The sequence below is a fragment of the Talaromyces amestolkiae genome (assembly GCF_001896365.1).
Source record: "Talaromyces amestolkiae strain CIB chromosome Unknown scaffold3.1, whole genome shotgun sequence".
Lineage (NCBI taxonomy): Eukaryota > Fungi > Ascomycota > Eurotiomycetes > Eurotiales > Trichocomaceae > Talaromyces > Talaromyces amestolkiae.
Genome location: NW_024468039.1, coordinates 160,203 through 173,649, shown reverse-complemented (window position 1 = coordinate 173,649; position 13,447 = coordinate 160,203). Strand labels below are relative to the sequence as shown.

At 47.7% G+C, this 13,447-nt stretch overlaps 5 protein-coding genes across 5 annotated transcripts; 3 read left to right on the top strand and 2 right to left on the bottom strand.

Annotated features, from left to right (window-relative positions):
- Positions 1-1,985: 1,985 nt before the first annotated feature.
- On the top strand, positions 1,986-4,433 carry BHQ10_002118 (uncharacterized protein; the record flags this gene model as incomplete). The annotated part of the gene is made up of 4 exons (XM_040874229.1): positions 1,986-2,772; positions 3,577-3,677; positions 3,736-3,986; positions 4,052-4,433. 4 exons carry the CDS (start codon positions 1,986-1,988, stop codon positions 4,431-4,433), a joined length of 1,521 nt encoding a protein of 506 aa, XP_040730623.1.
- A 274-nt stretch (positions 4,434-4,707) lies between these two features.
- BHQ10_002117 (uncharacterized protein) lies at positions 4,708-6,009 on the bottom strand (the record flags this gene model as incomplete). Its single annotated transcript, XM_040874228.1, has 3 exons — positions 4,708-5,146; positions 5,202-5,528; positions 5,585-6,009. 3 exons carry the CDS (start codon positions 6,007-6,009, stop codon positions 4,708-4,710), a joined length of 1,191 nt encoding a protein of 396 aa, XP_040730622.1.
- A 1,141-nt stretch (positions 6,010-7,150) lies between these two features.
- BHQ10_002116 (uncharacterized protein) lies at positions 7,151-8,088 on the top strand (the record flags this gene model as incomplete). Its single annotated transcript, XM_040874227.1, has 2 exons — positions 7,151-7,406; positions 7,463-8,088. 2 exons carry the CDS (start codon positions 7,151-7,153, stop codon positions 8,086-8,088), a joined length of 882 nt encoding a protein of 293 aa, XP_040730621.1.
- Positions 8,089-8,578: 490 nt separating this feature from the next.
- Positions 8,579-9,959, top strand: BHQ10_002115 (uncharacterized protein; the record flags this gene model as incomplete). Its single annotated transcript, XM_040874226.1, has 3 exons — positions 8,579-8,815; positions 8,910-9,144; positions 9,208-9,959. 3 exons carry the CDS (start codon positions 8,579-8,581, stop codon positions 9,957-9,959), a joined length of 1,224 nt encoding a protein of 407 aa, XP_040730620.1.
- A 260-nt stretch (positions 9,960-10,219) lies between these two features.
- On the bottom strand, positions 10,220-13,013 carry BHQ10_002114 (uncharacterized protein; the record flags this gene model as incomplete). Its single annotated transcript, XM_040874225.1, has 3 exons — positions 10,220-11,824; positions 11,877-12,680; positions 12,738-13,013. 3 exons carry the CDS (start codon positions 13,011-13,013, stop codon positions 10,220-10,222), a joined length of 2,685 nt encoding a protein of 894 aa, XP_040730619.1.
- Between the last annotated feature and the right edge of the window lie 434 nt (positions 13,014-13,447).

Genomic DNA, 13,447 nt, shown 5'->3' with positions numbered 1-13,447 from the left:
AAGGAATGCTGCTGCCTGGTTGAGTTTCACAGTGACTGGATTGAGGCGATATGATATTTCCAATGCGTGCGTAAGAGTGGGTAGGGAGTGAGGCGAGATTTACATAGTAAGTAGTTGAACTCTCTGAATCTCTAGACGTCGACAAGGTGGGTGGGTGGGTACCTGCGCCACAATCTGCCGTGAGACAAGTGGCGCTTGCACTGTACTTGCGCCACGGGAGATTCGGCCGCTTTTCATGTCTAGAAATCCCATTCTCATATGAAAGTATGCTCGGAAATTAGGAAGATACGTAGTAAGGACCTCTTTTGATCACTTGACATTTGCATTTGATGAAGCCAAAAGAGCAGCTGTGGACAAAGCATCAGGACTGGCGCAGCTGAAAGCCCCAGCCCTAGCGTCCAGCGTGTGCTGCGATTGGCCGCTCTCTCTTCCCCGGCTTTGGTAATATCGACAGCCCAATAAGCTGCTGCCGATTTTCATGCATCTTCATCTTGGATAATTTCCCATTGCTCATTTCTTTTTCGTCTTGAGAAGACTGGGATGGATCTCCACTGCAACCTGGTTGTACACTAAGAACTCTAATCGCGCAGAGTTTGATGAGCTACCAGGTTACCTGCTCCATTCCATCCATGGCTGAGCTGAACAATTGTCATTTGCGTCTCGGCACTGGCTTTGTCTCTTACTTCTTGCACTCTGTCTCAGACCCTCGCCTGTCTCATCTCTTGTCACGTCACGGCATGAGCATGGATGTATCATGTAAGTCCCTTCACTCGGGACCGGACTGCAGCGTCCAGATCACTTCGGTTCTTGGCCTTTACAAGCTTACCCCTCCGCCGTATCTACAAAATTGGGTTCTACTGTGATTGACCTCTAGGATTCGACTATCGATTTATCCACTCCTTAGCTTAACCATATATATTTGGAAATCATCCTTCTAGCTGACAGACTGACGTTCTAGAGTCTGAACTATTCATTTCCAGGCCGATTTTCGCCTTTACGTACTTTTCATCTCGGATATGCTTTCCTACGCCACTAGTCTAACCCTACTTACATACGTCTCCTCACCATCGCCTATCATGAACTCCGTACACTGTTAGGTGTTACTCAATAGTTCCGATCATTCGTTTAAGCTTTCCTACATGTACCAAGAATCTCAGATTGACTCCGAAAACCCAAGGGTAAGGTCAGCAACATGTGGGAAGGCTTATGGCAAAGCAATTTTCTTAGTAGTACGTAGCAAAAATCCTGTATCATTGCGGCTGTGGCGTTGGATGTCATAGCTGAAATCCACTCGATTCGTAAAGCGCCCCCCCTTCCCTTTCTTTCGGCCCTGTAGGTAGTTGGCTATTTTGTTTGGAAATAAAGAAGAGAATAAATATTGGCATATCCGGAGTTTCGCATTGGTGGTTGATTGTAGGAGTAGTATGGTTTGTCCCGCCAACCCGGTTCGTTGTAGGTCTCGGGACATATAAGTCAAGCCTTCCACCAAGCATTGAAATACAAGGCTTATATTACAAGTTTTGGGAACTGCTCCTGGATTCGAAACGACTGTACCATAGAGCTAGGATTACTGCAATTCAAACTTGCATACTTTTTCGCCTCCAACTCGCTAGTCACAGCTTCCACTCCACAAACCAACTGGCTGCATTGATTGAAAGAGGACGAACCATGTCTCTGGTCTACCTGACGCGGAATCGTTAAGCAAAGAGCGAGGGAGGCAATCCGGGATCTCAAGAGTGTTCCCCGGTGAACCTTTCGCCTGCATTTCATCTTGTAGAGACAAGAGATCTCCGAGACCACACTCAGGCGGCGAGTTTTCGCCAACATAAATTAGGGCTAAGGGCATCCACACGGAATTTAATTCTACTTTTGTCAGGCGGATTGTGCTGCTCGGGAATGCATATAGTATCTGCATAAGCAGAGAAATCAACAGACCAGAAAGAAAGACGGGCTGGGAAAAAATCAGACGGCAAGAGGCAGAAAACATGAGTCAATCACAACAGTCACGCGGGGAGGATGAGGATGAGGATATGCATGAAACGACACAATATGACCTCCAAAGTGAAGAGGATATCACGAGGCATGAGTCATCACCAACGACAACACCATTATCGTTCTCAATAACGAAATCCCCTTCAGCTGCCGACATACTACAGCCATTATCGACGCTTGCAGCGCAGCGCTCATTCCCTTTACCGACTAGTGGGTCACTTGCATCGCTAGCGAGAGGGCACCAACGCGATCCTGCAGATGGGAGGCGAATCGATCACGATTTTGCATCTGCTACAAGCGGTGCTACTAGTATCAGTACTGGCACTGGCAGCAGCTGGATGCATGAGCGGCTGCTCCAATCGGATTCCACTGTCGACGCCACAACCACGACTGATCTTGACGATGTTGGTGCTAGTTCTATTACTACCAGTGCAGCGGTGCGAGATTTTACGACTATGGTATGGGCATCTTCGACGGCTGCGGCAGTAGCAGAAGAGACAAAAGAGGCAGCAGAATCTACGACGGAAAGCAAGCCGATACATCGCAGCGTTTCGGCATATTCTTCTTCTCCGTTCTCGTCACCTGGCTCTTCGCTCGTAGAAGGATCTTCAGGCCCTTTCGAAGAAGAGCAAGACGACCAAACCATCTTCCTGTCTCCATTTGCATCGATATTCCCCGACGGAGCGAATACTATAACTCCATTGTTTCTACAAAGATTTGACGACGACAGCAACAACGACGACGCAGCAGATGCAGATCAGCGGACAATTCTCAAGTATAGTGAGTCGATACAATTGTTCCGTAGAAGGCCCGAGGATGGGGGAAAGACGTGGAAGAGGCGTGTGTTTGAGTATCGTTGATTGATCGAGTGAGTGATTGATTGAATCCGATGCAATGCATCTTTCCGAGGTACCTACCGCACCGTCCCTACTTAGTGTGGGACTTTCCAAGGGTCGGCGTAACCATCTGGTATACCAAATGGCTGAAAGTAATGAATAATGATCATGCGCATGTTCCAAGGTTATTGGGTTGGTTTTTGTTATATAAGTGTTTCTTTTCTCTTGAGTTCATCTTGTTTTTCCATTAGTCATATCATTAGAAGGTTAACTAGTCGGCCCTAAAGCTGGAAATGTCAACATTGCGAATTGGCTCGGAGTTCTAACGATCCATGGTCGGCCATTCTATCAGCCCCGCCATTTCAGAACTGAGAAATTAATTCTTAGCTCAACACAGAGAGGACTCAGAAGAGAGAGAAAGGATCGACGTCGCTGATCGCCCAAAATAGCGCGATCTCAGTCTGTATCTCGGCCCTTTGATTTTCCGGCGCATGTGGTCGCTGCGATTGGCTCATCATGGTGATTGGTCGAAATGATCGGCTGCAGTCCGATCCCTTGGGCTTTTCTTTCCAATACATCCTCCTCATTCTCAACCTGGATTGCTCTTGTACAGTGTGAATATATACAAGGCAGACGTATCATCAAGAATGTCTTATGAAATGCACCACATTGGCGGTCGTGGTAGGTCAATTGTCTTCTGTCTCTATCTCTGCCTTTGAGACGGGCAACTAACTATGCATATGCGCAGCCTTCAATCACGACCAATCCAGTCAATCCGAAGAAGAATACGACCGCCTGCGAGGCCTCGCGCGTGAAGAAGCCAACAAGCGCAACAACTGTTTTGAACGGGTATTCCCCCTACCATACCCTCCCTCAAAATTGATACTAATCATCGTATGTGGTCTAGAGTAAACAAGCCTACGAAAACGGCGATGGAGCCCGCGCCAAACAACTCTCGGAAGAAGGCAAAGAGCACGGTCGCCGCATGCAAGACTACAACAAACAAGCCTCCGAATTCATATTCCGCGAAAACAATGCTTCGGGTAGAGTAGCGGAGGACACGATTGATTTGCATGGCCAGTTTGTCGAGGAGGCAGAGGATATTCTCGAGGAGCGGATTAAATATGCGCGTCAACATGGGCAGACGCATTTACACGTGTACGTCCTCTACACCCTTTCCTCAATTTTGAATCTGCAAATTATTGATGATGATGATGGTATAGGATCGTCGGAAAAGGGAACCACTCCGCCAACCACGTGCAAAAAATCAAACCCCGAGTTGAACAAGTCTGTCGCGAACTGGGGTTGCAATATGCTACTGAAGAGAACGCCGGGAGAATGTATATCAATTTGACGGGTGGTCCGGCTGAAATGCCGCCTTACCAACAACAACAACATCAACAACATCAACAACAGCACCAGCAACAGCCCCATTACGGCGGTGGTGGGTATCCCGGTCAACAGCAACAGCAACAGCAGTATGGCCAGCAATATGGCCAGCAGCAAGGACAGCAACAGGGCAAACAGGACGATATCGAGGCACTTGTTGAAAAGGTTCTGCCTAGGGTGTTGCGGAAGCTTGGTGATTGTTGTATTGTTATGTAATTTACGATGTTGTGATACCCTATTGTGTATCTTTTTGCTGTTTCCGGTCTGTGTTTGGCTGGATGATTGTGAAATACACTAATGATATATGTAGATTTTTCTAGTGCTTACGATCTTCTGTAGGGAGAGTTGTCATAGCAGAGGGGTATAATGGATTGCTAGTCATAAAGCGTTAAATCTGCATCTGGATACAATAAAAGGTAAGAATGTCCAAAAAAAGAAAAGCCCATCCAACTCAAGAAGACGAACGACCGTGAGTATAAATACAGAGGAATCATACTGCCCGCTCTTTATCCTTGAGCGTCACTTCAGTGATCTTCTCCAAAATCTCTCTTACATATCGCCCATCTCGCGGACTGTCCGTTGCTTCGATCCCATCATGGATACCGTCCATTTCATCAATCAATTTCGATGCCTTGTCGCGTAGTTGCGAGACAACTTTCTTGGTGTGCGCAAAACTGCCGGTGCTTTCCATGTAGTTGACCGCGTAAAGTTTGACTTCTTCGTCCTTGGTTTTTTGCTTTAGGATGTTGATCAATTGGACATTCGATGGGTCGGCGCGGATGCTGTGGATGATGGGGAATGAGAATTTTCCTTCCGTCAGATCCTCGCAGAGACCTTTGTTCTTGTTGTATGTTTTATCTGACAGGTTGAGGTAGTCGTCGCAAATTTGGAAGATAAGACCGAGTACGTTGACGAGTGGGACACAATCTCTGTTTATTATTAGTAAGATACTTAAGATCTTCAAAACCTTCAAATTTGACGTACTTTCCAGTCTCACTCTCTGCCTGCATCAGCTTGACAGCCAGTCGAAAGAGGCCCCCAGTCTTGTTATCAACCATCTCGAGATACTCCTCTTCAGTGGGACAGGTCAAGGTGTCTCTCCAAAACAAGTCCATGCCCTGCCCTTTGTGTAGATTCAATAACTCCTCGGTGTAGATTTCCATGGCCGCAGGACTGTTGAGTTTTCGGACTTCTTGTAATGCGAGAAAGTACACATAGTTGGCGGAATTGATAGTCTGAGCCGTACCAAAGATATTGTGCGCGACTGGGATACCCCGTCGCAAAACAGAGTTATCCTGAACATCGTCGATACTATTCGGTCGGGTAGTTAGTACTGCACTCAGCTGGAACAAACACATAGACCTTACAGCAAGGAAGCATTATGCAGCATGGCAATGACTCTGGTGATAATTGCCAAGCTCTGTTCAGGTACCTTCAACCACACATTGAATGCGGCAATCATCTGTTTGCGGATATCCTTGCCTGGCTGCTTCGAGATGTAGTCGTACGGCCCCATAATAATACTTTCTTTTTCCTGAGTCCACATGACTTCTTTGGCCTTTGTCCAATCCATGCTCGATCGATTGCGGCCATGTTTGCTCGTTGTACTGAGTGACTTTCGTTTCGAAGACGACATCCATTCGCTCTCGGAGATAGAGGCTAAGCCCGGGGCAACTGGCTGGGCGCTCGCAGCAATGCCATTTACAGCGCCATTGGAGCTTGTTCGCGGAGGAATAGCTGTAGGAGACTGAAGCGATTGTGGTATTTGCGGCGGATTGACTTCAGAAGTCATGGTTGAGATAAGCAATGTCTTGAGCTTGATAGTAGCTGGTGATATAGAGCGGGGTTGCGGGCAAGACGTTCTCTGGTCCGTAATGGAAGAACGGGTGACCGACACAATATATGCAAGGAACGTATGCGATGAGTGTTGTCCAATGATAAAAAGAAAAAGGGAATGTCGAGAGAATAAGTAAGTACAGAAGTTGGATGGTGGTGGGTAGAAGAGAGAAAAGAGAGCTGCGTAAAGTAAGCTGGAGGACCGCATGTGATAGCCAGTCAGGCATCCAGGCAGGCGCCATGGCTGGCAGGAACCTTGGAACCCTAATCTGCTGGAGTTACTTCCCCCGTATTGTTCTCTGCTTATTCTTCTGCCTGAAACAATACCATTCTCTCTATTGTTCTTTAAAGTTTTGCTCCTACAATGATCCACTTTTCAGAAGCTTTCCATCATCGAGAACAAAGTCATGCTTTGGCGATCTAAGATCGATTCTCAAGCATCTTGACGTTTCAGTCCGGGACCTTCATTTCAGTACTGTACTTGATTGGGGTGACATGAACGACTGGATGACCAAGCAGAACGCCATTTACTGAGATACCTTTCAGCTTCCCAAACTGCGAACTAAGTATATGCAATTACTCCGCGAGACTCCGGGTGTTAGCTGTTGTCGATGACGCATTTTCGATCGCCATGATAAGAGCTGTTAGCTAGTGATTATTAGTATGACTGACTAGGGAAGAGAACGTATCAAAAGCGGCGGCAAGCTCACGCGGGGCCTAAGGCGGTGGCAGAAAGCGTTCACCGGCCAACCGCGCTTTGTTTACTTTGTTTCTTCTGATGTAATCCATCACATCTCGTCCTTGGCCAGCCACGATGCGATCGCACTAACTGATTTACTCCATATGGAGCTGAAAATCGACAGCTACTAGTCTGTATGTCTGCTTGTTTCAGGTTGCCGCCCGCCCAGCCTTATCACTTTCTGCTCCAGCCTCCCGGCCAACTGGTGACCTCAGTGTGGTCCTTTGACTTCCTTGCTGAGGTGCTACGCATTGCATGCTGACGATTTTCTTTCTTTTTCTCCATATTTATCTATCTTCTATCCTCTTTACTTCATATTTTCCACTTCTCACTACTCAAGTCAATAACTGTCACGGCAATGGAGGCCCTTTTGACGCATTCCTTCGACTATCTTTCCTCATACGAGCCCAACAAAATTCGCAAGGGTCTTCGTCAGGTCGAAGGACTACTCGCACAAATATGTCTTTCGAGGAGCAAGCAAACGGCAGCCGAGAAGAGGAGATCAATGATTCCTCTAGGTCAAGCACCTCCTGCACCGAAAGCATTGAACGAATTGGCAGATGATCCAGCTTTCCGTGAATTTTTCAAATTGCAGGAGGGTTTTCAATGGAATGGTAAGTCCTCACATCTAGCCTGGATCTTTGAGCGAAGGTCTAATAATCGCATCCAGTCGCCATACGCCTAGTCACCTGCCTCGAACATTTGCTCGGTCGCGGAAGTAACGGCGCGAACGATCTTCTGATCATCTCAACCCTGGACTTGATCCAAGGGATTCTCCTTCTCCACCCTCCGTCCCGAGCACTCTTTGCGCGCGAAATATATATGAACATTCTTCTCGACTTGTTAGATCCGATCAATTGTCCTGCCATTCAGTCTTCAACCCTGTTGACATTGGTGACCGCACTGTTGGACCAACCTGCAAACACCCGCACATTCGAGGCTCTAGACGGACTCTTGACCGTTACATCTTTATTCAAAATGCGCGCTACATCCAGAGAAGTCAAGCTCAAACTGGTCGAGTTCCTCTACTTTTATCTTATGCCGGAAATGCCTACCATTCCGGCGATTGCTGCGAGCGCACCGAATACGGCGGTGCTTGGATTGCATCGAAGCCCTAGCAAGTTGTCGGGAGCTTTTGCGAAAAGCTACTCGTCAGCCGGCGACACCAATCAATCGAAGCGCGAGACGCGCACGACCGAAGAGAAGCAGAAACTACTCGGTCGCTATCTCAGTAATGTCGAAGACTTGGTTGAAGATTTGAAAGAGACAGCTCCATTTGGAAGCACGGTCTATTAATCTGCACGATTGCGCTTTATTCTTCCCGAAACTTCTTTTCTCTTTTCACTTTCGTCACTTTGTGTCTTTTCATATCATGTTCTATTTTTGATGTTCTTGAGCCTCCAACTTCGCCTGTCCGTTTTCTTTCTTTCTTTACTTTGCGATGTCCTGCCTTTTGAGGTTTAGCTCTTTGTCCTGTTACGATTCCCCTTTGTTGCGATTGTTTATGATTCGATGATTCGGTGAGACTGTACGATATAATTATGCTGAAGAATGAAGAACTTACGATTCTGAAATACGTAAGTCGTATCTACTTTTAAAGATATTAATGTAAATGCGGAGATAGGTTAATCCGCCAAGACATGGACGCCAGCTCCGGCCCAGGCGTCAGTGCATTAGGTAGTCACCTATCAAGCAGCAACACACCTTACCCAGGCAACTCAATCACCCGAGCCACGCGCTCACTTCTCACCCTCTCCAATCCCTCCCCTCTAAAATAGAAGCGACAATGGCAAAACGCATCGAGCAATGGGAAGTCGAGCGATACTGGGAGATCTTCTCATCGCTCGCCAACGGCCAACCCCGTCTCAACAACTCCCAAGCCGCCAGCGTGCTCCGCAACAGCCGATTACGAGACGACCAACTGGAAAAAGTATGGGATTTGGCGGATGTGGATGGCGACGGAGAGTTGGACTTTGAGGAGTTTTGTGTTGCAATGAGGTTGATTTTTGATCTTGTTAATGGGGTGAGTCTTCCTCCCCCTCCTACCCCTGATCGCGATAAGAGCTGCGGACCGGGTTTGAAGTGCGGCATGGAGTGACTAACGGTCAATTGGATAGGAATACCAAGAAGTCCCGCGAACATTACCGGACTGGCTTATACCAGAGTCAAAGGCGCATTTAGTCCAGGCAAGTGCCGCATTGACCGGGCGCCAGGAACAGTTTGAGCGGATAGAAGATGAAGATGATACACCGGGCCTAAAGGATGGATTCGATTGGTATATGAGTCCGGCGGACAAGGCGAAATACGAAGAAATATATAGTGCGAACAAGAACCATCGCGGCGAGATTACATGTTAGTGTTTCCGCTGTCCGTTCGATTCATTTCGATGTGATCATACTAACGCGCTGGTTATAGTTGACTCATTACAACCTCTATACGACTCCCTGGACGTCCCCGACACTGATATCAGATCAGCCTGGAACCTCGTCAACCCCACAGCCTCCTCGTCTATCAACAAGGATGCCTCTCTCGCCTTCCTTCACATCCTGAACTTCCGCCACGAGGGGTTTCGCATTCCTCGCACTGTCCCACCATCTCTCCGCGCATCCTTCGAATCCAATAAAATCGACTACCAAGTCGATAACGTGCGGCCCGCACAAAAATGGGGCGCGGACGGCGACACAGAGACCACCACAGGCCGCAAGGCCAAGTTTGGAGATACGTATCTCAGTCGTTTGGGGGTGAAATCGACTTATCAACCCAAGGCCACGGATTTTAGTAATACGATTCAAGATGAGGAGTGGGAGAAAGTCCGTCTTCGCCGCGAATTGGCAGAACTCGAACAGAAGTTGGAAGCTGCCAATCGCGCCTCGGAGGAGAGACGTAGTGGTGGCGGCGCATCTTCGTCTGCGCATCATGATGGAAGGCCGAATTGGACTGTTATCAAAAAGGAGGCTTTGCAGTTACTAGAGTACAAAGAGCGAGAATTGCGGGAGATGAGGGAAGGCACGGGTCGGACGAAAGATGGCCAGGATCTGGAGCGACTAAGGGAAGATATCAAGACCGTGGCTGATCAGGTTGATGGGTTGAAGGATCATCTTGATAGGCGGAATGAGGCGTTGGCGGAGTTGAGGAGGCAGATCGAGGATGAGAAGGCTAGTCGGTGATTTGCCTCTGTCAACGGGGCAGGTCTATGCTGTATATGTAGATAATTACGAATGAATTTTTGATATTGCCAAATTCCAGATAGGTAGAACATAACACTATTCGACGCCTGGGCCGCGCTTCTTGAAGTACACTGATACCATACAAGGCAATATAAACCAAAACTCCATCAGGAACATAGTTAAAAACACCATTCCTTGCCAAACCCCCAACCATGGTCAAAAATACAAAAAGCTCAAACCAAACGAATCGAGAGGCGAAACTATCGAACAGTCAACTCAGCCATGATCCCCTTATCCTCCTTCGTCTCCACAGCCTGGAAAGCCCGTCCATTACTCTCCTCCAGACCCTTCTCAGCACGCAAATAAGCCTCTTCACTCCGATCCGTCAAGATATCAAGATCATGCTGCGAAAGAATAGACTCTGGATCATCAGATTGAATATGAAATTGCTCAAATTCATCTTCACCCAACGCCTTGCGGATATCCTCCATGTCATTTGAAGTGGTGTTATTGTCAAGCAAGCTTTTGAATTTGCCCTTTTGAATAACGAGACGTTCAAGACGGCGTTTGGAATCTGCTTTTTCGAGTAGAGTTTGTTCAACTGTGCCCTTGGTTGCGAGACGGTAGACGATGACCGGGCGTGTTTGACCGATTCGATGTGCGCGATCCTGTGCTTGGAGATCTTGTTGTGGATTCCAGTCAGAGTCGAAGAGAATGACGGTATCGGCCGCAGTCAGGTTAATACCTTGTCCACCGGCACGGGTCGATAACAAGAAGACTTTGAAGTTTTTATCGGAGTTGAAAGCTTTGATTTGAGCCCGACGATCAACCTGGCTTACGCCACCGTCGATTCGACAGCAGTTCCAGCCGCGGAGTTGAGTAGCCCAGTCCTGTATAAGATCGAGCTGGGTTTTGAATTGGGAAAATATGAGAATTTTGTGGCCCTTCTTCATGAGACAAGGTACCAGACGATCAAGAAGCAACATCTTTCCAGAAGCTGTGACGAGCGTTTCGTCAACCGTAGAGGAGTCGTCGCCCCATGGCCAGTAAAAGTTGTGCGGAGAATTACACGCCAGACGGGCCTGCATGACTGGATTCTGAAGCTTCTTGCTACCAATTTCCTTCTTGGCCAATTTGATGGTTTTGGCACGCTCAATCTCTTCTTGTTCAGTCTCGCCAGGAGATTCGTCCTTTTCTTCCTCGTCCTCAATACCATTCTCGAGGTTTCGGAGTTGAGCATTGAATTCCCGATCGCCAATCTCTCTGTAACTTTGACGGCCCTTTCGCGTTCGGCCGCTAACACTGCCTGGTGTTGAAGACCGAGTTGATTTTACGCTCTTGCCGGAAGGAGTCATTGATCCGCTATCATCGGCCTTTCTTTTGAGACTCGTCGAGCGGGATACTCGTCCGCTTCGAGCCTCGATACGTTCGATGGCCCTGTTCTCCAAGTACTGGCGGCCCGTACCACTCAGGATCTCTCTATATAGTTCCTTCTGCTCTGATGTCAGTGGAGCATATAGAATGTACTCTCTTTTCTTAGGCAGACTAGTCTCGACGTCGGTCTTGACTCGGCGCAGTAGAAACGGTTTGAGAATAGAATGCATGGTAGTGACGAGGTTGCGTTTGCGCCTCTCAATCACGTCTCTCTGACCATTATTGTCCAAAACAGAAGAAAAGTCGAACCAGCTCTCAAAGCTGTCTAGGTCGTTGAATATCTCAGGGAGCAAGAAGTGTAATAGTGACCATAGCTCGGAAATGTTGTTTTGTAATGGTGTTCCAGTAATAAGCAATCGGTTTGCAGAGTGGTAAGTGAGAAGCTCTTTAATTAATTTGCAGTTCATGTTCTTCAGACGGTGACCCTCATCCTAAATCAACCTGTCAGCGAGCGATCGGAAATCCAAAGACAATATCACCTACCACAACGATATACTTCCATGAAAACTGTCCAAGAAAGGCACGATCATTCATACAAATCTCGTACGACGTGCATACGACAGGGAAATCAGCCTCTTTCTGATCCTTTAGCTTCATCTGTTTCCGCAGTTCGGCACGCTCAGGCTTAGATCCATGATACAAGACTGTTTTAATACTAGGAGTCCACCTCTGAAATTCATCAACCCAATTGCTGACTGTGCTCAACGGTGCCGCGATCAGAAACGGACCAGAGATGTTGTTCTCTTTGAAAAACGCAATAAGCGAGATCGTCTGAATAGTCTTGCCGAGACCCATTTCATCAGCAAGGATACCACACAATCCATTGATCCAGAGTGACTTCATCCACTCCAAGCCCTCCAATTGATACTCGCGCATTTTCCCGCCCGTGACTAATGAAGGTTGCTCCGTAGCAACGAGACCTTCCTGTTCACCGAGCGCTGATGGCTTCGCTTCCAAGTCATCCGCTGCCTGCCTCAATGCTTCCTGTACGCTGGGATTGTCCCCGCTGACTTCAACATCGGCTTTCTTGAAATAGCTTGAGATATTTTTGCCGTTAGCGGCATTCTTTTTTGCACCCTTTTTCGCGGTAGCCTTCTTCGATTGCTTCTGATCAGTGGCTTCCTCCTTTTCACCGGTTTTCAGCCGAGAACTGCGTCGCCCGGTTGTCGATTCAGGAGCTTCCTTGGCTGCTGCTGCGGTCTGTTTTTTAGCGGCGGCTTTCTTTGCCGCCTCTTGCTGTTGTTTTTGCTGTGCTTTCATCTTGTCGGACATGATGGCCACGAAGACCTACAAACATTCTATCAGCACCAAAACCTCTCAGTAGAGAGTATCAGTGAAACTCACGGAACTGGTCTGAAGTAACTTCGTCAACGCTCTAGCCTTCATATCCATACCCTCCGTATCCTCATCTTCATCACCCTCTCCCTCTCCCTCCGTAACAGCAGTTTTCTCCAGCTCACTCTCCTTCTCAGTTCCTTTCATTATCACATCTTCGGACTCGGATTTCGTCGCAGGTGAAGTGGGTGGGCTAGACTGTTGTCGCGAAGGTGCACTAGAAGCGCCCGTCGTTGCTTCGTCGAGCGACTCGGGTAATGTTGTCGGTGTCGTTACTCCTGACATTTTGGATTCGAGTGACTGAATTTTGTTCGGGCTGGACCATTTATTTGCGAAGAAATTCACTATTCGAGAGCCCATGGGAGATATACGATCGAGTTGGGATTCTTGCTCCAATCTTACTCAGTCGGATCGGCCAAAGACTGGACGAAAGGTATGAGATGAGAACGGTGAGAAGATCGCATACAATTTCCAGTAATCTGACATAGAGTATGACCAAGCTCAATTCGCTCCTCTTTTCCAAGTTTCTTCTCAGTTTCTCCTGGAAACGATGTAGTTGCGACGCGGACTGATGAAAAACGCGATTTGCCGTCACGCGCTGTCACGTGAGACATTTAACCCATTTTGTACAGTTCCCTCGTCGATCGATGCTTCGATCGATCTGTGCCTCTTTTTCTTTGGTGTCAACTCTTTGTGATGAATGAAGATGATTACTATTT